Here is a 26927-nt window from a genome sequence, read left to right as displayed (position 1 = left end):
GGGTCTGACATGCATATGACACTGTGATCTCTTGGCAATGCTGGGCCATGTTCTCTATGGGTAATATATGAAAAGAGGTGTGTGGTTGAAAATATGGTGGAGGGCTTAAAGAAAGCAATTATAAAACTTCCTAAAAATCTAGTTTGAAATAAATACAATGTTGTGTGTACAGTTTCAAACCCTGATTCAGTAATTTACTTTTAACCCATTACCTTATTCCTTTTACAATAAAAAACCCAAAGATTTCATTTTACAGAAGTATTTGGGTTAATCTTTTGTCTTCTGTCGTGTTCTGAAATATGTACAATTGCAAAACCCTTCAAAATATTACCTGGTAAATGATAATGTGTGTTCTATTAAGAGAAGGCCAGATCATTTGGGGGGCAGGAAACCAAACCCATACTTTAATACTCTTTCCTTATTAGAAATTTGTATTCTCCTGATTTTGTCCAGTTACATTCATGGAGTATTTTGAAAGGGGGAAACTACTCAAATGGGCCATTCCTGAGGATTGTGATTCACAGTCTACCATCTGAGTAAATGATCTCTATTAACTGAGGAGGTAATGGGGTGGGCACTTCCTGGAGTTGTCGCGCACCAACAAGAACAGATTTGGGCGGCACCCATCACCTTCACCAACATGCTGTGTTGGTGGGAGAGGCGTAGGCCAGGCTCGGCTTTGGCAGTGACACCAAAAGGTGCTGGAGACGCGCTCGGGCAGCGCCTCGGGGGAGGCTCCAGGCTGCCGCGCCCCCGCCCTCCGCCGGGAGCCCCTGATTGGGTCCTCCCCGGTCTGCCGGCTCCAGCCCGCGCCCTCCGGGGAAGGTAGCGGAGTCCAGCGCGCTGCCTGCCTAGTCCTCGCCCGATGTTTAAAGCGGGCAAGTTTTGTTCTTGAGACCACCGACTTTGGCTCCGATGCCAGCAAGAGAGCCGACCTCTGACTTGGGGGTTTAAGGAGCTGTGCTTGGACTTGGTGAGTTTTGTTCTAAGCTCTCTTTGAATTTGAGTTGGGCTTGAAGGTAAGTAAAATCACGGGGGGGGGGGGGGGGGCGGGGTGAACTGCTGTAGTGAAGCTTTAGTTTGATGTAAATTGGAGTTTTCTTCCTTTGTGACTTAGGCCCCAGAAGCTCAAGGCATAAGTGGCATGACGAGATCTTTTAAAAGACTAGCCTCCCTTAGAACTCTTGTTCGAGCAAGGAAAAAAAGATGAACAGAGAACTCAGTCAAAACTTACCCACCGTAGTTGTATAACTGTTGCGTGTGCTGCACGAATGGATCATGAGTTTACCGAATTCTACTTCCTAGTGAAAAGTGTATTGAGACCAGTTGTTTCATATGGAATTAATATGTGCGATTTAAAAAAGTGCTCTGCAGCCCACCGCATCCTAACGGGGGCCGAGGGCCCTTGTGGGTGGAAATGTTGTCTTCCCTTCCGGATCACTGAATGGGGGAAGTTCTAGCACGCTTGGCGGGGATAAATCTCAGCTCCCCGGATAGTTGGTTCTTTGTGCCGGGGACGGGAGACGGACTCCCGCGGTCCGCAGAGAGGGTTCCGGGCCGCCCAGCCTCCGCTCCGCCCCGCCCCTGCCCGGCACTGCGGCCCCACCGCGCCGTGCCTCCTCACCGGAGCAGGTCTCGGGCTACGGGAAAGGAGACTCGGACTCTCCTTTTGCTCTCTCTGGACCACGAGAAGTCTCTGAAGGGCCGAGAGGGGAAGAGAGCCGCGAGGAGGGGAAGGCACCGCCGGTTCCCACGGGTGGCCCCAGGACTTCAGGTTGGAATGCGCTCTGGGGCTGGGGCGCACGGCTGGAGCAGACACCCGGGCCTCGGCCCGCTGCTCTGGCCCGGACCGCGCGCGGCCCAGCCTCCGGAGGCCCTAACCGCCACGGGGCAGGGTTGCCCGCCGCCCGCCGGCGCGGTGGGGAAGGGGAGGGCGCGTTCCCTCTCCGGAGCGCCTTTGTTCGCTCTGGCTGGTGGGCGCGGGCGCCCGGCAGCCGACACTCCCGGCCAAGGGCCGCCCGGGTGCGGCAGGTAGGTTGGGGGCCCCGGAGCTCCAGTTGGGGTTAATTTTCCCGGGGCCCGGCGCGTTCCTCCTCCCCAGGGAGCTCCGGCGAGACGGTCGCCGCGCATGGGGAATACCGAGGCGGGTCGGGGCGCGGGAGCCGGCAGGCGAACGCCGCGCCCTGCGGTCCCCGGATTCCGGCTGGGGTTCCCCAACCGTGCTACCACCCCTAGGCTGCAGGGGTGAATTCGGGTAGAAAGCCTGCATCTGATTGGGAATTAGGAAACCGCCAGAGTGGGGAAACTTTCAGCGAGTTACTGGGTAGGAAGACAAGGAAGACAAGGAAGTGGGCAGGCAGGGGAAACTGGGAAAGAAGACCTCTCTTGCTACCGGTAGGTCTTTGCCACTCTTTTTTGACTGCCGAATTTTATTTTGTAACCCGAAGTGACAGCCGGTTGCTTACTCAGATTCGATAAAGGTCAAAGTAGCAACTTTTCATCCGATTCTAACTACACAGCCCATATTTTTTCTTATCCAGTGTTGGTGTCATAGGTTATGGGTCATGTTAAAGAGACACCGATGTTGTAACCGCACAGTGGCTGGTGGTGGCTTGTAGCTCATATCTGGGGTAATTCTCTAATGAAAGTACATCTATTAGAATTGGATTTGTTCCTCTGTGCCTTTATTTTGGGAACTTTGCCTGGTCCCTATGGGGGAAGGGAGAGGGATGTGAGAAACTGAAACTGACCCAAAAAAGGATGCTCAAAGGTAGAGGTGTGCAGGGGTAGCACTGAACAGATCCCTTCCTGAAATTTCGAAAGGGAGACCGGTGATTGGCAGCTGAGGTTTCAACTTTCTCCAAAGAAACTTATGGTGGATTTTATATCCTGTTATGGGGGAGGAGGACTGCTTTATTTGGTCAACTCTTTATTATTTTAAAGCAAGATAAATTCAATACCTGAAATACTTACATTATATACTTAAAATGACCCTTCTCTCTCTTGCTCCTTCTCTCTCTCCCTCCCCCAGCTCCCACGGGCACCCTCCAGGAGTATTTATTGAGCACTGGGAGGCTAAGGCTGAGGCTGACTCCCTTTAACTCACATCCGTCCCCACCTTCTGATGGGAATGAGTATTATGACAGGGAAAGTTCAAGCTAACGCTCAGAGAAGCTGTTTCTAAGGAATGAGAAATGGATGATTAGGAGGCATAAATGATATTACACATAAATGCCTTGCCCACAAACAAAACAAACAAACAAAAAACCCCAAAACCTCAAAAGGTAGGGAATAATTTTCAAAACCAAGTGCAGGCTGTAGCAAGCAAAAGTGTCATATTATACTTCATTCAAATGGAGATCAAATTCCCCTTTTATAAAAGACTGATTCAAATAAGGAGACTGTAGGAAAGTGAAATAACTTTCTAATTCTTAAATATAGAACAGCTTGAATACGAACTCCTGGGTTTTGAAATGGGTCATCTTTTAAAATGGGTCACTTTGGCGAGAATCATTGCACTTGGTGACTTTCAAATTGTAAATGTAGAGTTCTTTCTGAGGACCTACTGCTCTATAATCTACATAATAGAACATAGGATGCGGTAGGAAGAAACTGTGAGAAATTCAGAAGGAAATGGTCTCTTCTCAAAGTAACAAAATGTATCCTATCTTTTTGGAATTTTGTTTATACTTAATTGAATTGATCTAAGCTTTGCATTTTGTAGCAAATACCTTTTTTGGAATATTTCCATAGCCATTATTTTATTCCATTGTTAGAATAATCTTGTGAAAAGCTGCATATATTGTGTCTAGGTTCCAGAAATTTAGGCACAGCAAATTATTACAAGAGCTTTTCCATTTGACATAGAATCCTTGCCAGCAAAGATTTAGCCAGAACAGTGCAAATCCAGAATATTTTCCTTACAGTATGCATATAGGTAGGAGGTATAAGAATCTTCATACTGAAAGATAAGAAACTTGATCAGGTGAAATGTAAACTTCTGAATAACCAAAGTGATTTTTTTTTTTTTTTACATTTTAATGCTGGAAATTGAAAGGCTGGCTTTCATCTGTAACTTATTTTTAAGATTTATATTCTATAGTGACAGCTTTAACCCTAGAAGCCAGTTTTCTACACAAAGGAATGTTTTACTATGTCTGCAGACACTAAGCTACCAAAAGTCCAAGTTCAAAAAACTATACACAAGTTAAGATCCATGTAAGATTTCACATTTTATCTCTTTATTCCTTTTCCTACAACTTTTTCTACAACTTTTTGATAGTGTTCTAGGCAAAGTAAGTTAAAAAGTTGACTCAGCTCAGGTTTCCTTCTCCATAATTTACAGGGTCTTATAATCTTTTGGCTGTGTCATCTTCGTGGAAATGTTTTAAGTGCTTGTGGGAACCATATTGTTCTTTCCTGTCAAAGATAATGGAAAGGCATGTTCAGCTAATTAGTAATGATACTTCTGTTCTCAGTCTCAATAGTATTTGGGATGTGTTAAGTGGCCCTTAGCAACCAGGTCAGTATTTTTAAAAACTTTTATCGGATTTTGAAAGGAAAATAACCCCTGAAGAATACGAGTCATCTACTAACTAAACCATCATGGTACAGATGCATGAACAACTTCTAGAGAAGGGAAATCAGCGCATACTGAACACCTGATTTGGACCTTACTTTGTCAAACAAATGGTCTCAAATGATCCTTGGAAAAGACTGTGTGGTACATGGTTTAGAGAGAAGTCAAGCTCATGTGACCAGTAAATGGAAACAACAGAATATAAGTCTACTTTTGTTCATGTTCTAAAACTCTTGTTCCCCCCTCCCCCGCCCCTTGTGCTTCACGCAGGTCCAGATTCCAGACTGCACCGGAACATGTGCTTACTCCATTAGGCCGTCTACACTGGACATATCTCTGAAGCTTTCTCTGCATCCTGCCTGTGGCCTACACTACACAGTATGTTGTAAACTAATATTCACTGAGTTAATTAAATGTAGGCATTACCTACTTGCAGGGCTGCTCAGCATAATGGCTGGAATAGGTAGGTGTTTAATAAATGATAGTTAACTTATTATAAAAAATGTTGATAGACTGAGATAGAAATATTATATATACCTCCTACATTTTACACTGTTATTTTTTGTACTCTGTAAACCCTTGATCAAATGCTCTTTCCAAATATAATGTTTAGAGTGGGACATGTGAACTGCAATTGGACAAGAAGCTTGTATGTCTAGCTTACATAACAGGTTTATACTGGGTTATATTGTCACCCTATTTATAAATCACTATTTTTCATATTTTACCTCAGCTGTACCTTTCATTTCATCCAATACTTATTTATCAAACACTTGCTTGAAACATCCTTTCTGAGTCCTAGACTTTTTACTCTCCTCTCCTTCTGTCCTTCTTACCTATTTTTAACCCCCTTCTGCCACTTTGAATCTCCACCTTAAATCCCCCAATCTTCTTTGTGGAGGAATGACTTTAGGTACCCAAAGGGCACAAACTCACAAGGTCACTTTTATCTACTTTCTACTACTACTACTACTTTCTACTTGCTACTGGGACCAAGAAAAGGAAGGAGGGAAAATTGAGGTGGGAGGTTAAGTAAGGGGTAGGTTATAAAGAGAGTGAGAACAGGCTCTGACAAAATGCAGGTGGTAGTAAAATGTGAATGACTCCAAACTTAAGTGAAGCAGATTCTTTGCCTTCTTGGATAGATTCTCCTGGCCCTGCCCCACTTGCTTCCCTGCCCTCCCATACAGAAGAAGCTCCAAGAAAAGCAGCTGGCCAGGGCCAGGGAGGAAGGCAGGTGCAGAGCTCAGGGACGGGTCCTGGAACCCATCAGCTGCTTCTGAGCTTCCACGGGGTCTGGAATTTCAGAGTTTACATGGTTAACCCTATGTCTGGGTGCCTTAGTTGCTTCTGCAACACATGGAGATCCTTTATTCCTCATAGGCTGCTATGCATTTCTATAGATGTAAAGCAGTTAGTACAAAGCCAGGAACACAGTAAACTCTCCCAAGTTAGCAGAGTGGGCAAAAGGAGAAGTTTGTTCTTAACTAGCCAAAAACAAAACTGACAAGAATTGTATTTAAAAGAGCAAGCAGCCCTGTCAACATAAATGACTATGCCTCAGGAATGAATACAGAAGGCCAAGCTTAGAAGAGAAAATGTTTGACCTCTCTGAGACCTACTTTGTATTTCTGCTTTTTTGTTTGTTTCGAATTCTGTTATTGGAAATTTTTACTGACTTTTCATATAACTCCTCTAAAATATAGTAATACTCTGTAGTCCGTCATCACCAGTTTCCTTAGGACCTGTTTTTATTTAGGGACTGTCTTTACTTGTTTGTTCATTTGATATTTCCTTGTCTTTATTTTTCCCATAATCAGGAAACAGAAACCTACACCCATGTTTAACTTATAAAGGAACATATAATTTAGTTTATATAGGTGGGGAGCTTGTTACTGGATTCACACTGTAGGTTGTATAACTCACTTTTTCCCTCTATCCCACATCCATCCTTGCTAAGTTGGGATTTAAAGTCTTTGGCTAACACTGAATCAAGAACTAACTCTATAAATGTATTGTTTGTGAAGGGATAATGATTCCAAATGGCTTCTAGTCTTTGCCCATGGTTTGAGCCTAATAGAGCCAAAGTCACAGTCACAAAAACACCTAAAGGCAGCTATTGGGTGGAATTCTTCCTTTTTTACCAGCTTTGTATTGGCAACATTCAAATATGAGTCAAAGAACAAAATACCAAGTGGGGGAATATTTAATTTTTCATACTTAAAATCTGAGTTATAAATTCAAATTTTGGGTTGTTTCCTTCTTTTTTGAGCAAATAGAATAGGCAATTAGTACTAAACAGTACCCAGTTGTGATATTCATCACCAATGACTAGAACTAATTTAACTAAGAAAAATGTATGAAGATCAAATTATAGCCTTTCTAGTAAATTCAGGGTTAAGGCTGATTTTTTTTTATATGGCAGTTTGGCTCTTGAGGATTGGTACTAGCTCTGTTTAATAGGGACTAGATGATCAAAACAAGCCAGGAAAGAAATACTTGGAATGTAGAACAAAATGCCACATAAAGACAGATAGAAAATGTCATATGTCTTTCCTTTGAGTTATGCATGGACAGTCCCCCAAAACTGTCTCACATGGGACTGTAAGTAATACAACTTTAAAGATAAAAGGTTTAAAGTACTGAGGTATTTTTTAAACTGACTTACTGAAGAAGCACTAGTTTATAGTTATACTTTTATGACTTTTACGTTTTGTGCCCTAAATGAGTGCCTTGCTTGTGTCTCCCTGGCAGTCAGTGTGCTTTATGGAGAGACTGGAGAAGGTGGGCCAGCCTGTGGAGCCGTGAATAGGAGGCACACGTGGGGATGAGAAGGGACAATGCGTGTGATGTCTTCTCCTTTTTTTGAGGTAGGAGGTGAAGCCATCTGCAAAGAGTGAAGGACACAGGCCTCGGAAGAGGGGGAAGATTGAGCATGGCTGATGAGGGGACAGGAGAGGGAGAAGGTCCAGGAGAAGTGGAGGCTGGTCACACAGCATGAAGCCCTCTGCCCACAGCTAGATACTGCCATTGTGGCAACGCCGTCCACATCTCCGTCAGCCACAGGTGTTGGGGAAGTAGGGAAGACAGGAGGCACCCGAGGTCTGGGGTTGTTGGGGTGGAAGGACAGGAACAGAGAGAGGAGGGCAAAGGTGCCAGGTGATTCTGCATCTGAGACAGGGAGGCGGGCGAGAAGGAAGGTCAGGAGATTGCTGGGTGGGGTAGAGTGTTAGGGAGCAGGCAAGGGGTGGGCAGAGGATTCCAGGTCAATATTAAGAGGCTGTGGTCAAAGAGTGGGTGGACTACAGAGTGAGCGGACTGGAATTCGAAATTTCAGAGGAAATACAGTTGTAGGTGAAGCCCCTTAAACGACTCTCCCGCTGAGAAGTTGCCTTGAGTGTGTGAGCAGTCATGTGAACAAAATGGTATATACTTGATGACATAAGGGCTCTTGAGACTTCTGAGTATTGCGTGTCTACTAGGTAAGATTTAGAAATATAGTTCCTCTAAAATTAGATGTTGATAATATATTACAACAATGGCCAGAAACAGTGGTCAAGAAACATACAGATAGATGCAAAAAGGGATTCATTTTGAATTCGAACCCCCTGACTTTCTCTAGCTCACATTCCTCAGCCTCTGGGTCTCGGATTCCCTGTTGCTCCTCCTGGAAGATGACTCCTCTGCTCCATCCACCCCCATCTCTACCCTCCTGGCTCCCAGCATGGCACCCACTCTTTGCCCCATGGCTCTCTTCCCGCTCAGAGCGCCACCACGGGCCTTGTCTGTCCTGCCTTCTGGGGATCGCCCTCTGCTCATTTGTTACTCATCTCAATTTGCAATGAACCAGCCTTTTAAAATAATTCCTTTTTAGAGGAAATAACTATCTGAAGTTTTACAGAATTTGTACAGTATTCTCTTTCATTTGTCAAAAGGTATTACCTAGTCCTTGAATTCAAACCCATGCACATAAATTGAGAGGCCACATAAATACATGCATGCATGCATACATACATGCATCCACTAAAACGCATGCAACGCATACACACATGCATCCAGGAAAACCCATGCATGCATCCAGTAAAATGAGATGCTTCCTTTCTCTGTGCCTCCTCCCTCTCTCCTTCCCCTGAGTTTGCTCTCCCCCAGGCCTCTCTGCTCCTCTCTCACCCTGGGGGCCCACAGCTCTCCCACAGCCATCTTCCTTGCACTCAGAGTGCTCCCCCGATCTGCAGTCCCGGCTATCTCAGGTCCCCATTGGACTGCTATACCTGCTGCCTCTCCAGCACCTCATGCTCAACACCAGCCCAAGCCCACATATGCTCCTTCCTCACCCCTAAGTCAGGAAGCCAGTTTCCCCTCAGTTGTCAGTAATGCTGGAAACTAGAATTCACCCCACCCCCACTCCTCCCATCCTAGGCCACTCCTCAGGTACTGCTGGGTGTGTTTTTCTCCAAAGGGTCTCCTGACCCCTAACTTCCCTCCCCACCTCCATCACCCCAGACGAGGCTCTCCTCACCTTATCCTGCTTCAGTACAAGGCCCTGATGGAGCCGGGGTCCAATCTCCACTGTCCCTGCTTCTGCCCTGCATACCACTGCTGCATTAACTCTTTCACATAAAGCCTAATACATATGGCCAAGGGAGTTACCATTAGCAACAAAAACAGAAACTCCTGTGACTTCTTGCTGCCCCGGCACACACTGACTCCTCTGTCTCATTTTCAAGGTTCTCCATAAGCTGGCCCCAATCTCTCTGCTTTCAAATACATGCCTATGTCTCAAGTATTTGCCATATTGTTATTTTTTTCCTTTCTTGCCTGAAACAGATTGCTTCTCTTCCTGTAACCACCTAAATCCTGTTCATCTTCAGGCCCTCCTATCCAGCTGTCACTGATCTCTACTATTAGGGGCATACCTTTTTGCCTGTAGTTGGTATTGTCTAAATTAGCGCTGACACACTGTCTGCACTTTGCTGTGATCTGCTGATTGTTGTCCATGGGAACTGGGTTTTCATGTGGGCACTGAGTCTTGTCTCAAATAGATTGTAGATGCTTTCTGATAGGAGGCCATAAAATACTAATACATGATTCCCACCATGCTTGGCATAACTATTCCATAGCAAATGCTCACATACTTGTAGGATTTCTTGAAACTTTGAACACTGAGGTTGTTTGACTTGAACTTAAAGTACGGACCCCGCTATCTTGATGAAAACTTCAAAATTTATATCAGGTTTTGCATAATATTTTAGGATCACTAAAGTAGACTCAACAAAGAAATGGGTTAACAGCAAGACCAAAGTAGAAAAAAAAAAAAAAAATCAGGGGTCATTTAGGGTAATTTGTAGTCTGTAGCTTTTTTTCCAGAAAAGTTTAAAGAGCTGTCTTGTGAAGAAATATTCTTGAGTAACTGTGGGGCACAGCTCCCAGACTGAAAAGCATTTGGGGTAGGGTCAGCAACCTTCTTTTCTGATGTTCCTATTCTACTTCTATTCTTTACTCTTCTGACTACTTCTATCAGGAAAGAGAATACTAAGGGTATCTGTTCCTTCTTTTCAATCCAAATAGAAGCAACCCCAAGTTATATCCCAAAGATTTGCATACAAATCTTACTCAACTTAGGAAAGAGTTACATCCCAATAAGCCTACTGTACATTGAAAATACTGGAAGTCAAAAATGCATTTAATACACCTAACTAGGAAACATCATATCTTAGCCTAGCCTACCTTAAATGTGCTCAGAACATTTATATCAGTTGGGCAAAATCATCTAACACAAAGTGTATTATATGCTGAAATGTTGAAGAGCTCACTTAATCGAATACTGCATTGAAAGTGAGAAACAGAATGGTTGTCTAAGTGTATTGGTTATTGGCCCTCATGATTGCCTAGCTGACTGGGAGCTGCAGCTTACTGCTGCTGCCCACATCATGAAAGAGTATCCTATGGCATATCACTAGCCTGGGAAAAGATCAGAATTCAACATTTGAAGTACAATTTCTACTGAATGCATATGGCTTTCACACTATAATAAAATAAAAAAATATATATAAGTCAGGGATTGTCTATATTTCCCTCTAAGCAGTTCTTTGTCCTGTTCTCTCTCATGGTCTTTCTTGTTTCCTATTTACAGCAGACTCTGAAGCCATCTGTAATTTTTATATCCCCTCGGTAACAATACATGGACATTCACCCCCAGTTTGCAGATGAAGTCACCAAATCAGAGTGCAGTGAGAGTTGCCCGAGGTTACACAATGAACCTGGCCCCACGTGGGGGTAGCCCTGGAGTTTGCAGCCTGTGGCCTGGTGCCTGAGCTGGAACACGGGCACACAAAGGAAGCTGCAGGCACAGCGTTCTGCTGTGGATGGTTACTGAGCTCACATGCATTATCGGGATCTTTTGTTTCCTGTAAGGCCCAGCATTTTCTTTCTCCAGGTCAGGCAGGCCTGTGGGTTTCTCTGCAGTCTCCTCCCCTGCACTTGGAATACAGAAGCTAGAAGATGTGCTTTAGACAATCTTTAAAAAGACCGTGTGAACCAGAAGAGTGAGCATCGATTGCATGTGTGTGGTATCCATCAGCAAAGCCAGATCTGGGGCAACACTGTTTGGTTGCAATTAATGGATTTAGACCATGGAGGTGCATTTTGCTTTTGGTTGGGCGAGACTGCCTACTAACTGTGTTCAATTTGGAGGAGTTTGAGTGCTCTTTTGTTATAAAAGAGAAGTGGGTACCGTAAAAGAGTAGTTCACCTCTCCTAATCTTCCCCTCATCAGATCAGTACTACCATGGAGTTTGGTTTTGACTGATATAAATGATGGCTAAACAATTCAAGCTGCTGAGGTTGGAGAAATTTTGTTTTAGCATTTCATAGGCTGTTCTGAACCTAAGTAAGTACTGTAGATTGTTGGCTCTGTGACAGGTTCTTTGTCATTTTTTACAAACTGTTTTGACTCCTTGAGGTCAATTGGGAACAGTTGAAGAAATATAGGAAAATAAAGCAAATACCTATGTGGCGGGGGTGGGGAGCAGGGGGATAAAATGCATGCTATGGGCTGGCTGCTAAAATGCATGTTAGCAACAGAATACACTAGCCAGATGAGTAATAGGCCCCATTCATTGGAGAGATACTAGGGCCTCTGTGAGTCAAGTGTGCATGTGGGTGCTGGAGGAGTTAGGCCTGTGGGCTGATTGTCTAGCAAGAAGCTCAGACTTGTAAACAACTGGGAATAGGTACAAAGCGAGCTGGCATTGAAATATTACAAGTACAGGGGCTCACAAATGGAAAGCTAGTTTTGCCTGGGGTTCCAAACGTTACTCTCCTCTTTGTTTCCTTTCCCGGGTCTATTGGAATAGAAACTGCAGATTAGTTTCAATTGATAATTTACTTAGAATTCTTAAACACGTATGTGGTCTTAAAATCTGCCCTTAAGATTTCTCTGTTGCTTTGCATTAAGCCTCCAGTTCCTTTAATATGTATCATGGAGGAGGCAGAAGGGGATATCTGCCTTTATAGATGGTCCCTTATCTAAGTGAGCACTGTTGAAACCAAGAGGAAGTACCCTGTCCCACCAATGAAAGGGATTTTGCAAAGTTTAGGCAGATGCCACCCTCAGAAACTGATGTTTTCCACGGTCTCTTCCACTCTACTCTAGAGCATTTGGTCCACCATGACCAGCCAAACAAAGAAGGGAAATTACTGATATTGATATTGATATTGATCTATCCCTTAGAGTAGTATTTCTTGCTCTTTTGATGGTAAAGCACACACCAAAAAATGCATCTTACATTACAACCTGAAGGCACATATACATAAAACTTAAAGTTTCACAAAATGATACTTATACTCACTACTTTCAGTACACTATGCCATTCCTAATTTGTTCTTTCTTTTTCTTTTTCTTTCTTAAATATTGGTTGGACTTCTTTTTCTTTTTATTTTTTTTTAATGTTTATTTATTTTTGAGAGAGAGAGAGACGGACAGACAGAATATGAGTAGGGGAGGAGCACAGAGAGAGATGGAGACACAGAATCTGAAGCAGGCTCCCAGCTCCGAGCTGTCAGCACAGAGCCCAATGCGAGGCTTGAACTCATAGACTGCAAGATCATGACCTGAGCCAAAGTCAGACACTCCACCAACTGAGCACCCAGGCACCCCTTGGTTGTGACTTCTTAACATTTATTTATTTTTGAGAGAGAGAGAGAGAGAGAACACATAGGGGAGGGGCAGAGAGAGAGGGAGGCACAGAATCCAAAGCAGGCTCCAGGCTCTGAGCTGTCAGCACAGAGTCCGACACGGGGCTCGAACCCACAAACAGAGAGATCATGACCTGAGCCGAAGTTGGAGGCTTAACAGACTGAGCCACCCAGGCACCCCGGTTGTGACTTCTTGAGTGGCACCCAAGTTTTAAAACCTGTGCCCTAGGGAATAAGACGATTATCTCTGGACAAAGTCTCAGGGAGGGTTGGCTCTGGTCTCCCATTTCCTTGGACTTTTGCATGCCTGGCCTTTGCTGTTATCACCCCTCAATGAAGTAACCTTGGGAGATAGGTAATACAGCTGGATGCAAAAGGCCTAAAGTTGCCAAGGTTAGGCCAACAGGGCAGGGTGCTGTCGGTGCTGCAGTTGGTTTCACTTCAGGGCTAAAGGGCAGGGGACTTGAGATTGAGACCTTTGGGCACAACAGCAGGGCCTTTTCCCTGGGGCTTGTGATGTGGTCTCAGCTACCCAGCCAGCCTGGACTGAGCAGGGCTTGCGTGGTCTTTTCCCTGTCAGTCTGTTGAAAGCTCAGGAGACTGGTATGTCACCCCTGAGGGGAGAGCCTACTTCTTTAGGCAAAGGATATGTCTTACTTCTGGATAAGCATGGAGGATAGAGTCCTTGAGGAAGGGCGGTACCATCTCCTAGTTGTGTCAGAAAAGGGAGGACATGTGACTGACTGGGCCTCCTGACCTTAGTTCTTCCCAAGTGACCAGCTGTTTGAGTGAAAGTGGCTCCACCCCACCACAGTTCTTAGCACTGACATTCAGAGAATGCCTCCTAGGTGTCGGACACTGACCTGAAGCTAGCGTATCTACGACATCGTGCCTTACATCCTGGAATTCACAGTGTAAATGGAGGAAGCAGTTAAATAAAAAGTCAGTCTAGGAAGATGGGTGCAAGAATTGCTGTGGTAATACAGATAAGAAAAATCTTTAGTGGGAGGAGGGTGTGGCCTCAATTCAGGTTTCCCAGAGGATGTTGCCTGCAGAGATTAGTGAGCACTAGTATACTTCTTATGAACCTTGTTAGCAAGGGAGCAGGGCTTGCCAGGCCACAGGACTGCTGGTAAAAGGCTGCCATGGATGAAATAGCAAGCATGGCTGAGCTTTCAGCCAGCACTTTGGTACTGACAACTAGTAGAGAGCTTCTGAAGGGGGTTAACTACTCTAAAGGATATATCAGTATCAGTACCGTCACCTTTTGGTTTGGTGGTCATGGTGGACCAGTTTTAGAAAGGTCACTCTGTAGGGTAGAGGCTGCGTGGGTCAGGAATCATTTTGGCTGCTGCACTAGTCTGGGTGAGAAATGATGATGACATGAAGGGGTGAAGAGAGATTCAGAAAAAGCAATTCACAGGATTAAAGAACTGGATATGGAATGGAGGAAAAGGACGACTTTCAGATATCTGGCATAGATGCATGAAGTGCAGTCAGACAGAGAAAGAGAAAATGGGAACAGCAGATTTTAGTGGAGAAGACAGAAAAATGGGCTAGAAATGGCATGTGAGTACCCCTGTGTGCCAGGTAATTATCTGCCTACCTCCCTCTATGTATATATCTATGGATATTCCCATTTAACTTGCATAAAGACTCTGAGCTAAATGGTGTTATTTCAGTTTTTCAGACTTCTGGGTTAGATACATGATACAGGAAAATAAAAGAGCCAGACCTGGTGTTCAAATTGCCTGACTACAAAGACAGGGCATTCCTGGTTTGAACATGCTAACTTTGAGGCATTTCCAAATGAAAAAGAACAGAAAAAAGATGACGATATAGATTTGGGGCTCACAATGTCATTTGGTTAGTGAGAGTTTGGACTATGCTTTTGAACACATATCTCGACTCCTTGATTATGAACCTTGATTTAAAAAAAAAAAAACACCTTACTCTTGGGGCGCCTGGGTGGCTCAGCTAGTTAAGCATCCAACTCCTGATTTCAGCTCAGGTCATGATCTCACAATCTTGAGATCAAGCCCCACGTTGGGCTGTGTGCTGACAGCACAAAGCCTGCTTGAGATTCTCTCTCTGTCTCTTTGCCCCTCCCCCTGCTCTCTCTCTCAAAATAAAAATAAAATAATAATTAAATAAAAAAAAGTCTTACTCTTAGTCCTGCCTTGTCTGGGGCAGGCTTTAATGAATTTTAACTATTATGAACTTTCTTTTCATCATCCATCTATTTTGCCTTGAACTATATACAGGCACGCCTTGGAGATTGCAGGTTTGGTTCTAGACTACCACAATAAGACAAATACCATGATAAAGCAAGTCAAATTAATTTTTTGGTTTCCCAGTGCATATAAAAATTATGTTTACACTATACTGTAATTTATTAGGTATGCAATAACATTATGTCTAAAAAATGTACCTACCTTAATTAAAAAATACTTTTTTGCTAAAAAATGCTACCCATCATCTCAGCTTTCACTGAGTCACAATCAACTGATCACAGATCACCATTACAAATATAGTAATGAAAAAGTTTGAAATGTTACAAGAATGACCAAAATAGGACACAGAGACATGACGGGAGCAAATGCTGTTGGGAAAATGACAACGCTTGCTCGACACAGGGTTGCTACAAAACTTCAACTTGTAAAAAATGCAGTATTTGCAAAGTGTAATAAAATGAAGCACAATAAAACAAGGTGTGCCTGCAGCTACTTTCCTCCTGACGGTACTGCAAATCAATATGCAAATCAATGGACACACCCATTTGGGATTTTGAACTTTAAGTATATAGGAGGATGATAGCCATTTGGGAGGCCTTTTTATTTTTTAAGGTCAAGAAGAGGGTCTCCGTATTCTGAATGGGAGGACAGTAGAGAGAGTGGTTCTTTCCCTTTCCTTGTACTCCTCCCAGCCAAAATAAATATCTGTATGCCTCTGCTAAAGCCTAGCTGCCTCCTCACCTTTTGTCCACATCAGGCAGGTGACATTTTGTTTTTAAGGAATGAAAAGTAGTTTCTTTCTTTCTGGTAATGCTGTAGCCCATTCACTTGTCATCTTTTCTCTTCCTGACTCTGATAGGTCCCACTTCACTTCCACAAAAAGAAGTACATGGAATGGCCATGTGAGGCCAATCACCTAACTTAATAAAGGATGTCAGTGTGGAAAAATGTTGACACACCAGTGTCCTCATTCTACAGTGTGTTCCATTCTTTCGCAATCTCAGAAAAAATGGCATTGAAAGAAAGTATTTTGTGAAACAAGAAGCTCCTACTTTTTTAATGACTAACATGTATTAAGATGGACATCTGTTCTACAAGATACAAAGTTCTCTGGTTTCGAAGAAGCAAGCGCCCATTGAAAACCAATCCTAAATAAAAACAGACCTGCGTGGACGTCAGAATGTTTGTTAGTGGCAGAAGAGTAAAAAAATGGCAGTTTGTTCAGTTATTTGCCACTTGTTTTATACTAAGCCTCATGTTTTTTTGGGGACCAATTGATAATCACATTGTGAGCCATATGAAGTCCTACTCTTACAGATACCTCATAAATAGCTATGACTTTGTGAATGACAGCCTGTCTCTTAAACACAGCACAGACGGGGCTGCTCACTACCAGTACTTGATTAACCACAAGGAGAAGTGTCGAACACAAGACATCCTCCTTTTACTGTTTGTAAAGACTGCTCCTGAAAACTATGATCGACGTTCTGCAATTAGAAAAACATGGGGCAATGAGAAGTATGTTCAGTCTCAACTTAATGCCAACATCAAAACTTTGTTTGCTTTAGGAACACCTTCTAACCCACTGACAAGAGAAGAACTGCAAAGAAAACTGGTTTGGGAAGATCAAATGTACAGTGATATAATTCAGCAAGACTTTGCTGATTCTTTCTATAACCTTACTCTTAAGTTACTTCTGCAGTTCAGTTGGGCAAATAGCTTCTGTCCACATGCCAAATTCCTTATGACTGCTGATGATGACATATTTATTCATATGCCGAATCTTATTGAATACCTTCAAAGTTTAGAAAAAATTGGTGTTCAGGACTTTTGGATTGGTCGGGTTCACCGCGGTGCTCCTCCCGTTAGAGACAAACGCAGCAAGTACTATGTCCCCTATGAAATGTACCAGTGGCCGGCTTACCCTGACTATACTGCTGGAGCTGCCTATGTGATCTCCAGTGATGTAGCCGCCAAAGTCCATGAGGCATCACAGACACTTAAGTCCAGTCTTTACATAGACGATGTGTTCATGGGCATCTGTGCCAATAAAATGGGGATTGTACCACAACACCATGTGTTTTTCTCTGGGGAAGGTAAAACTCCTTATCATCCCTGCATCTACGATAAAATGATGACATCTCATGGACACGTACAAGACCTTCAGGACCTTTGGAAGCATGCTACAGATCCTAAAGTAAAAATGATTTCAAAAGGTTTTTTTGGTCAAATATATTGCAGGATAATTAAGATAGTTCTCCTTTGCAAATTGACCTATGTGGACACATATCCTTGCAGGGCTGCCTTCGTCTAACAGTACTTGAATGTTGTGTGTTTTCACTGTCACTGAGCCAAACCTGGATGAAAAACCTTTAGATATTTGTCAATACCTTAGGTGAAATGAATATGAAAAAAAACAACAAAGAAATATTTTGAAAACAGTCTATCAGAATGTTTCTTTGATTCTAGAAGCTATTCAGTAGAACTTATCTACTCCATTGCCTAAATTCATTTCAAGGAATTTATATACAGAAAAGGTTTATGAAGACAAAACTAAAGGGAAAGTCAAGTTCTCACTTAATGCCACGTGTGTATTTGAGGCGTAGAAAAGTTATTAAGGTGCCTTGGTTTTAGAATAACTGCTTTCGGAAAATACCAAGTGAATGTATAGCACATTTCGGAGAAATGAATATATTGTTGGACCAGGTTTACAAGTTAGTTTTTATTACAGAGCACTTGACTAGGGGGAGACAGAGGCAGGAGAAGATCGCCATAGGAGAAAGTACTTGAACCTGGTAAAAGAAAGTTCCTGTTCTTCGAGGAGATTTAGAAAAATGTACACGATTTCTTTATAAAACAGCCAAGTCACTTATTGTCACATCGGTGTAGCTAATTTACCTAGATAGTGGTAGAGTCATTTAAAACATATTTATATCTTTCTTTCAAAGTTTAATGTGAAATTTGAGAAGTTATTTCCTCTGCCCTGACTGGTACTTCATGTGGATTTTTTGATTATTAGAAATGACACAAATCATGGGCAGCTTGTTACCCACAGGGTCCTTCTCTAGGGAGAAATCATTACTAATTCAAATAAGCCAATTTTAATTTAACGAATTTTTGAGCTGGTTTTAAAATATTCAATATCAGTCTGTTTTTAAGGTAGTTATTTGAAAGTAGTTTGCACAGAGGAATATAATAATGGAGAAGACTTCAAAAAGAAAGAACATTAAAAGCCTGTTTTCCCCTTTTCTATAATTTATAAAATAAAATTCTTAGTGTGGAAATTATTGTAAGGATGACTAAGATTAGCCTAACCTTCCCCAAGAAGGTCTCATGAACCACAGGACTTTGTTCCAAGTTCAGATTTTAAAATTGAGAGTATTCAACATCAGATCAAAGCTATCCTATCTTTAAAAAATCAATTATTTCATCAAAATAACTAGCAGAGGTATCATCAACTTGGAAATTTTTCAAATGTGAAAGCAGAATGAAAGTGATAGAGAGGTCACCAGAATGAGGTTTAAGATATTTGGGAAGCTGCAAGGTCTTCATATTCAAAGACAGGTGGCTGAGATCTAAAAGAGTAAGTTGCATTTATTTTACAGAGCAGGATAAAAATGTGGCCAGGATGTGACTGCCTCCCCCCCTACAGAAAGAACTAGACGGTGTCTGTTGTCACAGGGATCGTACAAAGGCCCAAATGGTGACTCCAGCAAAAGCAGTTGAACTGATTATGAAACCCCTCTCTGCAGAGGTGCTTGTTAAGGAAAACTAAGATGTCTCATTTCATTCGATGGTGTTTGAAACATGCAAAAGAAGACAAAGCTAAAAGAATTTTTGGTAAACACAACTGGATGATGACATATACTGTAATGTTTTGCAGACAGCTTTTTAATGTTTACAGAAATCCTTTTGTTATTTTTTTTTCTATTTTGAAAATTGAGGCTTGTTTACATTGATTGCTCAGATAATTTAAAATTTTTACTCCTGTCAAAACTACAGTGTTGACCATTCTAGGTTTGTAGGTAATTTTCAGAGCAGGGTCAGTGTTTTTAGATCATTATGGTTTAAATTTTCTGACCAATTTTAAAACCTGTAGATAACAAAAGCACATTTTGACAAAGGTGTTTTATAATTAATTTTTATTAGTTGATTCTTTAATAACCATTTGACTCTGGGCCATACATACCCTGTGTATCTATACTTGTCAGCGTTTAAATTTTCCATTGGTTGAAAACTAAGTGTCTCTCTGGCCATTGAAATGATCTTGTTTACAGGATACTTTTGTGAAACAATTATTTATTTGCAAAAGAGCTCTCCTCAACTGTGTTCATCTTTTGCTTAGAATAGAATGGAACAGATTTAAATTTAAAGGAAATATGAAGGCACTTCCTTTTTTAATCAGAAGGAAATTGCTAGATGCTTCCTTCATTAAAGTACTGAAAAGAATATTTGTAAATAAAAGGATTCCAGCCTTTTAAAAAAGAAGGAAAAAACTTTCTGGTGCTCTAATGCAAGGCTGTCTCAAAAATCGTCAACAAAGGGAAAATAAACTATCAGCCTGGATGGTCACTTGAGTAGATGATGGTTGTACACAGTGTTATTGCTAAAAACTTTTTACCTCTTGGGTGGTTTGCATCTTTTTTCCATGTTATTAATTTTATACCAGTATGTTAAATATTTATATTATTTGAATTTTGCTCTTGTATGGCAAAAATAATTAGTGAGTTTTTAAACATAAATCTGTGATTTCCAATAAACTTTTTCCAAAAGTTTGTGTATTTTCACAAACTTTTAAAACTCCCGTGTGAACACCATTTGTCTGTATAATCAACTTGTTCTGTTTAATGTCAGACAGGCCTGCAGTACACAACATTAATGCTGTTGCTGTTCAAACCTGCTGCTGTGCTCAGGACAGAGGATTATCATGTCCTCTGCTATGGACACCTAAATGCTTCTTTTGTCTGTTAAATGAATTATGCTGGAATGTTTAAGTTGGGGGAATTCTTCTCTTCTAATGGATTGTTCAGGAAAGGATGAAATAAGAAACTATAGCCATGGTGCCGTAAGACATCATTTGAAAGGGTCATATTTTCCTTTTATGTGATATCATGAGGTGTCAGAAAGTAGACTCAAATTTAGCTCGAGTCTTTTAATGCCAGGAATGTTCTTAGGCCTGCTTCTGTCTGAATGCTGCTTCAGTGTATTTGTACATAGTGTGTTCTCATCTCCTTTTCACCTGATTCCTGCTCAATTCTTAGCCTAAGATATGGTGTGATTCAATCTATATATGTTTTTAAAACTTGGAAGCATCTGAATTTTTTGGTTGTAGATATTTTTTGCTCCAGACCTCAAAGGCTCCTTACTGTCTCAAGCATCAAATCTAATCTCTTCTACCTGGTTTTCCAGGCCTTATGCAATTTTCCTTTCCTTCTTTATTCTCTGAAGCTTTATTTTCCCCACTGCCACTATCGTCAATCATAAATCTCACTCATGACCATACCTTGTGTAAGTTGGTTTCCCTTGCCAGGAACACCATTTCTCCTGTTCCTGTTGAAATCTTGAAAATCCAACCCTAACTGTGCTCTTCAATTAAGCATCTCTCCCTGCCCTCCTCCCAAAATATATACTTTATCACATATATAATTGTGCTACCTACTAATTGTTTCATGTGCTTTTTCCTGGCTAAAATAGAAGTTCTGAAGGTAGTGCTATCACATTGTACTTGAAATTCTTATATATTTTTCAACTATAATAAAGAAATATTTTTCTGGCAAGTCATTCCAAATATGAAAAGAGACTAATTATTCAGAGCCCTTAGTGGTGGACACTGTCTGGTATAACATTTTACCTATACTCTGGAAAAGCTTATAATTCATTCAACAAAATCTGGGTGCTTACTGTGTCAGGCACATTGTACCTATCATCTAACCCCAACAAATTTGTATGAGTTATGCATAAAAACTCAAATCTAGAAAACAGAAATGAATAAGGAAATATGCAGAGATTAAGTTCTTGCAGCAAAGAGTAGTGATCTTAAAGATTTATAAAAAGCTGGTAGTAGAGCAAAAACATTAGTGTAATGTTAGACTCTCCTATCACCCTGCTTAACCCGCTAGCTAATTTTTCATTTTCTCAAAGTTCTTTTGCAAGAATCATAAAGATATTTTTGTTTCATTAAATGCTGTCACTTTTTTCCTTTATATTTCCCATTAGATGTATGATTTAATGGTCTACTATAAATTAATACAAGAATTCATCAATTAACTTTAAGGGACCCATTTAAGATTCTTATAAGAGTAAAATTACAATTTTTGAAAAAGGAAATTAGAATCATAAAAGTAGGCATGAGTTGTAGTGATAGAAATGTCCCAAGAGAGGTACTGTCTCTTCAGGACAACAGAACACATTGTCAATACTTGGCGCTTTTCAGAGACCACCCAACTAAAGATACTTTCAGATATGCTGACATGGGCCATTTACCATAACTCAGAGATAACATTTCAATTAGTACAAGCCCACGTTTCCTTGAGTACACCTTAAAGTGAAAGAGTATAAAGTAGTCTAATTAAACTAATATGGGCTTTAATCAAGCAGCAAGTTCCTAAAGACATTGGTTCATTTATTCTACAGGCATATTTTGGAGGCTTGCTAAGAGCTAAGCATTATGACAGTCCCTAGGGATAAAAGTGGTTCATAAGTCAGTAAGTCAAATGGTGTGGAGATAAACAATGTGATGATTGGGAGAATAGAGCTAATGATGGGATTTTGAGTATAAAAAAAGATATTTTTAAATGAGTTTCTCCTGATGTTTTTGGTCTTTACCACCCTAATTTAGGCTTTCTGAACTGCTGAGTATTCACATACATGTGAACACTTTCCTGTAGTCCAAACATAGCATTAAATTTGTATAAATTGTGTGTTCAGGGAACCTATTGCCTTTAAATGCTTTGAAACCAATAAGTCAATCAATATCAACATTAGTTTACATTTACTATTTTCTTGATAATTCATCTTTTAAAATACTGAGTATCCTTGGAACTTGGTCTATATCATTTTCAGCTCTTGCTTGTTGCTTTTATGAGATCCATGGGTTTATTCTCAGTATACACGTGAAGGTTACAGAAAACTATATGTGATTTTATCTGGGAAAAATGAGTGACAAGATTTAAAACAGAGGATACCCTCCCCTCCTTCCCCACCACCTCTAGGGGTTCAAACGACTCCTACCAGGGATCTGGAATCTTACCTGGAGGGGGAAAGATGTGCAGGGCCGTCAAGCTGCTCTGGCTCAGGGTTTGCCCCATCGTGACTGCTTTCCAGTATTTCTTCATTCTGAAGTGAAAGAAACTTTGGTAAAATAGTCTGTCTTATTTGGGAGCTCTATGTTTTTCTTTCCCCCAATTTATTTGTTATGTTTGTTTTTGTTTTGAGTTTTCTAGATGGGCACCATGTCCAGTCTCTCATCTTTTTCTTTCTTGGGTTTTTCTCAACCCCTCTGTGGATCTGTTACAGTTTGCCTTTCACGCTTTCTTTAGAAACATCAAAAATATCTTTCTTTTTTTTAATATATATTAAATTTTTTTATGTTTTTATTTTATTTTTGAGAGAGACAGGTGCCAGTGGGGGAGGGGCAGAGAGAGAGAGGGAGACACATGATCTGAAGCAGGCTCCAGGCTCTGAGCTGTTGGCACAGAGCCCGATGCGGGGCTCAAACTCACAGACCGTGAGATAATGACCTGAGCTGAAGTCAGATGCTTAACTGGCTGAGCCACCCAGATGCCCCAAAAATATCTTTCCCAAAAGCAAGTATCCTTTTTCCTTAATAATGTATGGTCATTAATATTGTACTCCTTCCCCTCCCCCAGTTGACTTGCAATAAAGATTCAGAGTTTGAGCTAAAGGGAACAGTAAAGAGATCATTTGCCTCAATATCTCCATTTTTTTTTTTCCTTTCGGGGTAAGAAGTCAAGATCTGGAGAAGTTGCAACCTACCCAAGACCAGAAAGTGAGCTTAAAGACAGAGATGAGGTAAGCCCAGAGTCCACTTTTCACAGGCTGGTAATCGCAGGTCCAGTCTATCACACTGCGTCATAAAGCAGGTGGTTCCTCAGGTGTGCAGACTGGTCACCTGGCTCCAAGCCAGCTGCTGATCAGAAACTGTGTTCCACTACCTGTCAGCTCTGAGACCCTGGGCAAGCTCACTGAACCTCTCTGGCTTGATTTCCTCCTCTACAACATGGACCCCATGGCACTATCCACCACAGAGGGCTGTGGCTCTTTTTCAGAATAATATTAGGCCTTTAGTTGTCAAAAAGAGGCAAAACTGCTCATTTTGCTTTCAAGAAAATGCCATTTTAACAAGGAAGCAAATCTGTATAATACTGATAGCAACCAGTGTAGCGTAAAGGTATTGACTAATAACAAACAAGTAGATAATTAGCCAGCATTTGAATTCTTCCTGCTTGCCAAGTTCTGTTTAAATGAATTATTTTACACTGTCATAAAAGGGAAAGATTTTGAAAGGGCCCTCTTGCCAAAGTATTGTTCAAGAAATTTAATGAGTAAACAAAGATTCTATGTAAATTAGAGCTGGAAAATGAACAGTTTTCCCCAGACTGAGGAACAGATGAGAAGTCTGATAAACAGGTGAGAGTGATAGGCTCTCAGCTAGTTGTTCACCATGCAAGAAGAGAGGTCTCTCTCTGGATTAACAGAAAGCAGTCAAGGTGGGTTTTTTTTTTTTTTTTAATTATTATGCACAATGCCATCCACAGAAACAGCAATTCAAAAATGCTGAACGAATGAAAGAAAAGCATGGATCTTTGATCTTTTTCATAGATATCCTCCCAAATCTGGGAGAAATCTTTCCAGAAAGCAAGCTAAAAAATAATGGACTATTTGGGATACAAGTTTTGCATTCAGCTCTAAAATACAAGGGCAATCTTAAATTCTAAGTTCATATTTTGTTTTTTTTTTAAGTTAATTTATTTGTTTGAGAGAGAGAGAGAGAGAAGAGGGGAGGGGCAGAGAGAGAGAGAGAGAGGGAGAGAGAGAGAGGGAGAGAGAGAGAGAGAGAAAGAGAGAGAGAGAATCCCAAGCTGACTCCACTTTGACAGCTGTGCTGACAGCTTAGAGCCTGGAGCCTGCTTCGGATTCTGTGTTTCCCTCTCTCTCTGTCCCTTCCCCCATTCACACTCTGTGTGTTTCTCTCTCAAAAATAAATAAACATTAAACAATTAAAAAATATATAATAGAATCTTCTTTTAAAGTAAGATATCATTTCACTAAGAATCTAAATTTTTAGTTCCCTCTATTACACATATTTGATCAGATACTAGTATAGATTTCTCATTTCAGTCAATATACAGAAGTAAATAGCGGTCCCTGGATTCAAACCAATCTAGTTATTTTTGCCACACTACCAAAGCTCTTTCTTCACATTTTCTATATAATGTTGAACTAATTACTATGGTGGTTAATGTTACATTGCATCCGCTTCTTGTTCCTCCCCTGTGACGTTACTGTGCCTGAAGCACCTGCTGGACTTTGAGCTCTAGCCTTATTTGTCTTTGGATCCTCAACATGTAATATAGGACCTGCATAAAGAGTAACCACCATTACTAACAGAACTTCCTCTTACTGTATATTTGCTACTGTTTATAAAATGAACTGTGCTCTATCCAACTCTTTCGGTCTATTGTAAGTGTGGTAGACTGTAGGGTCTTTTATTTCATGACAACCTAACGACAGAAAATAACAATGACCCAAGGTGTGTAGGTATGGACTATCATCTTTTACAATGAATGATGATGTCCTACTGATTTATAGACTCAGACAGCTGGTGTCAGGGTAGAGAAAGAGTCCTCTGTCAATCAACTTTGATGAAATATAACACTGTTGCCACTGAGAATGTGATGGGAAGGATCCACAGCAGATCTGGGTACTGCTTTAATAACCTGCAGGGAGGTAGTTAACTATACTGTATACCAAAGTTTTGCTAAGGTTTAGACAGATTAGTTGTGTTCTGATGCAGTAGCTTTCAAAGTCTGACCATGCCCCTCAAGAAAAACATCAAAATATACATACATAAATCACATGTATTGTGATTTATAATAAGAAATATGTGTTTGATCTTGTCCTGTTTTGGGTATAAATCTAAAACTTGTAATTTCCTAAGTGACAGGAGCCATGAAGGTGTCTTTTGTTATGCATAGCAAACCCCTTTCAACCAGACTAGAGTTTATGTTAATAAGGTGACTTTTGGAAAGCACCAAAGGATGGGGACTGGTTGCCAGGAGAACCAACTACGTAATCAGAGGGTTGGAACTTTCAGTTCCCCTGACCACCACCACTTCCAGGAAGGGGAGGGGGGCTGGAGATTGAGTTCAATTACTGATGGCCAATGGTTTAATCTATCATGCCTATGTAATGAAGCTTCCACAAAAGCCCAAAAAGAGAGCCTCTGGGTCTGTGGACATTTGGAGATAGGGGGTGGGTAGTGGCTTGCTCAGAGAGCATAAGAGCTCTATGTCCCTTCCTTATACCTTGCCCTATGCACCTCTTCCATGTGGCCATTCCTGAATTGTATCCTTTTAAGATAAACTGGTAATCTACTAAGTAAAATGTTTCTCTGAGTTCTGTGAGTCACTCTAGCAAATTAATTGAACCCAAGGAGGGGGTCATGGGAAACTGATCTATAGCTGGTCAGTCAGAAGCACCAATGGCAATCTGGACTTTTCAAATGGCCTTTGAAGGGGCTGGGGGAGCAATGTTATAGGACTGAGCCCTTAACTTGTGGGATGTGATGCTATGTCTAGGTAGATAGTGTCAGAATTTAGTTAATTGCTTGGTAATGGTTGAAACACAAACACACACACACACACACACACACACACACACACACACACACACCAGACATACATATAACCAATGTGATACACTCTATTTTTATATTAGGCTATCCTTGCTGTATTCTGTTCTTATTTATTTTTAAATGTTTGTGAGCCCACCAAATTGAGTTCAACTATCACCACTGTGACCTGTAATTCAAAAACCTCTCACAGAGTGAAAAGAACACAAATTCTTCATGTGAGAGGTAGACTGGGTGGGAATCCCTGATTTACTTTTTATTTAAAAGTGGCCTTGGGCAAGACTTCTCTGCACCTTAATTCTCTCTCTGTAAAAGAGGGCTCACTGTATCTATATCAGAGGGTCATTGTGGTGATTTGAGATAAGGAATTAAAGTACTTAGCACAAAGAAGACTTGATAAATGGCATTTATGGTTGGCTGTTTAAGATGTACTTTGTGGGGATTAAAATAAGTAAGTAATGTATGTAAACCACCAGGCACACCTGACCTGCAGTAATTCCTGGGCAGTTCCTACCTGCTCACATGTAATACAGACCCCATATTTCTCACTAGGTTGGAGGTGTTGGCCAAGTCACGTAAGCTGCCTGGACATCTATATTCTTCTGTATAAAATGAGGGAGATGTGTAAATTGGCTATGAAACATCCCTCTGTTTATAATATCAAATACCAACATAGGTGCTATTGCTTCCTATTTTGAGATGAAAGCTAAATTGTAGCCAGAGTACTTTGGAGAAGAAAAATTAACATAAGCTTCCTGAAAGCTCTAGAAGGAAGACCACATATTTAAATAAATGCTTGCTTTTTTCCCCAGATATTGGTCCTTTTGTTCCTTTTATTTTAAATAATGGACCAAATTATTTAAATAATGGACCAATTAAAAAATTGACCACAGACCAACCCACCCATTGCTGCTATATTTTTTGTTAGAAATTCCTTAGGAACCTCATTGGATTATAAAATGATGCTTTTTTAAAGCAAAGTAACAAGTTCCTGTGGAATCCTACCCTGTTTCCCTTCAGTCAACCCTGACTTGGAGTTGCCCCT

The 26927-nt window shown here is 41.2% G+C and overlaps 2 protein-coding genes across 2 annotated transcripts in view; one reads left to right on the top strand and one right to left on the bottom strand.

Moving 5' to 3' along the window:
• Positions 1 to 26927, bottom strand: part of MCF2L2 (MCF.2 cell line derived transforming sequence-like 2) — a 254578-nt gene that overhangs the window by 75862 nt on the left and 151789 nt on the right. The window contains exon 15 of the mRNA XM_042956659.1: positions 22259 to 22344. Coding sequence (XP_042812593.1) covers positions 22259 to 22344 — 86 coding nt within the window. The remainder of the gene's footprint in view (positions 1 to 22258; positions 22345 to 26927) is intronic.
• On the top strand, positions 15953 to 17358 carry B3GNT5 (UDP-GlcNAc:betaGal beta-1,3-N-acetylglucosaminyltransferase 5). Its single transcript, XM_042956658.1, has one exon. It carries the CDS (start codon positions 16190 to 16192, stop codon positions 17321 to 17323), a length of 1134 nt encoding a protein of 377 aa, XP_042812592.1. The 5' UTR covers positions 15953 to 16189; the 3' UTR covers positions 17324 to 17358.

Source organism: Panthera tigris, chromosome C2, assembly GCF_018350195.1.
Source record: "Panthera tigris isolate Pti1 chromosome C2, P.tigris_Pti1_mat1.1, whole genome shotgun sequence".
Lineage (NCBI taxonomy): Eukaryota > Metazoa > Chordata > Mammalia > Carnivora > Felidae > Panthera > Panthera tigris.
This window is presented reverse-complemented; position numbering and strand designations above follow the sequence as displayed.

What these genes read in the sequence shown, in the direction of transcription:
- B3GNT5 (XM_042956658.1), top strand. Translation starts at nt 16,190, where the DNA reads ATGTTTGTTAGTGGCAGAAGAGTAAAAAAATGGCAGTTTGTTCAGTTA.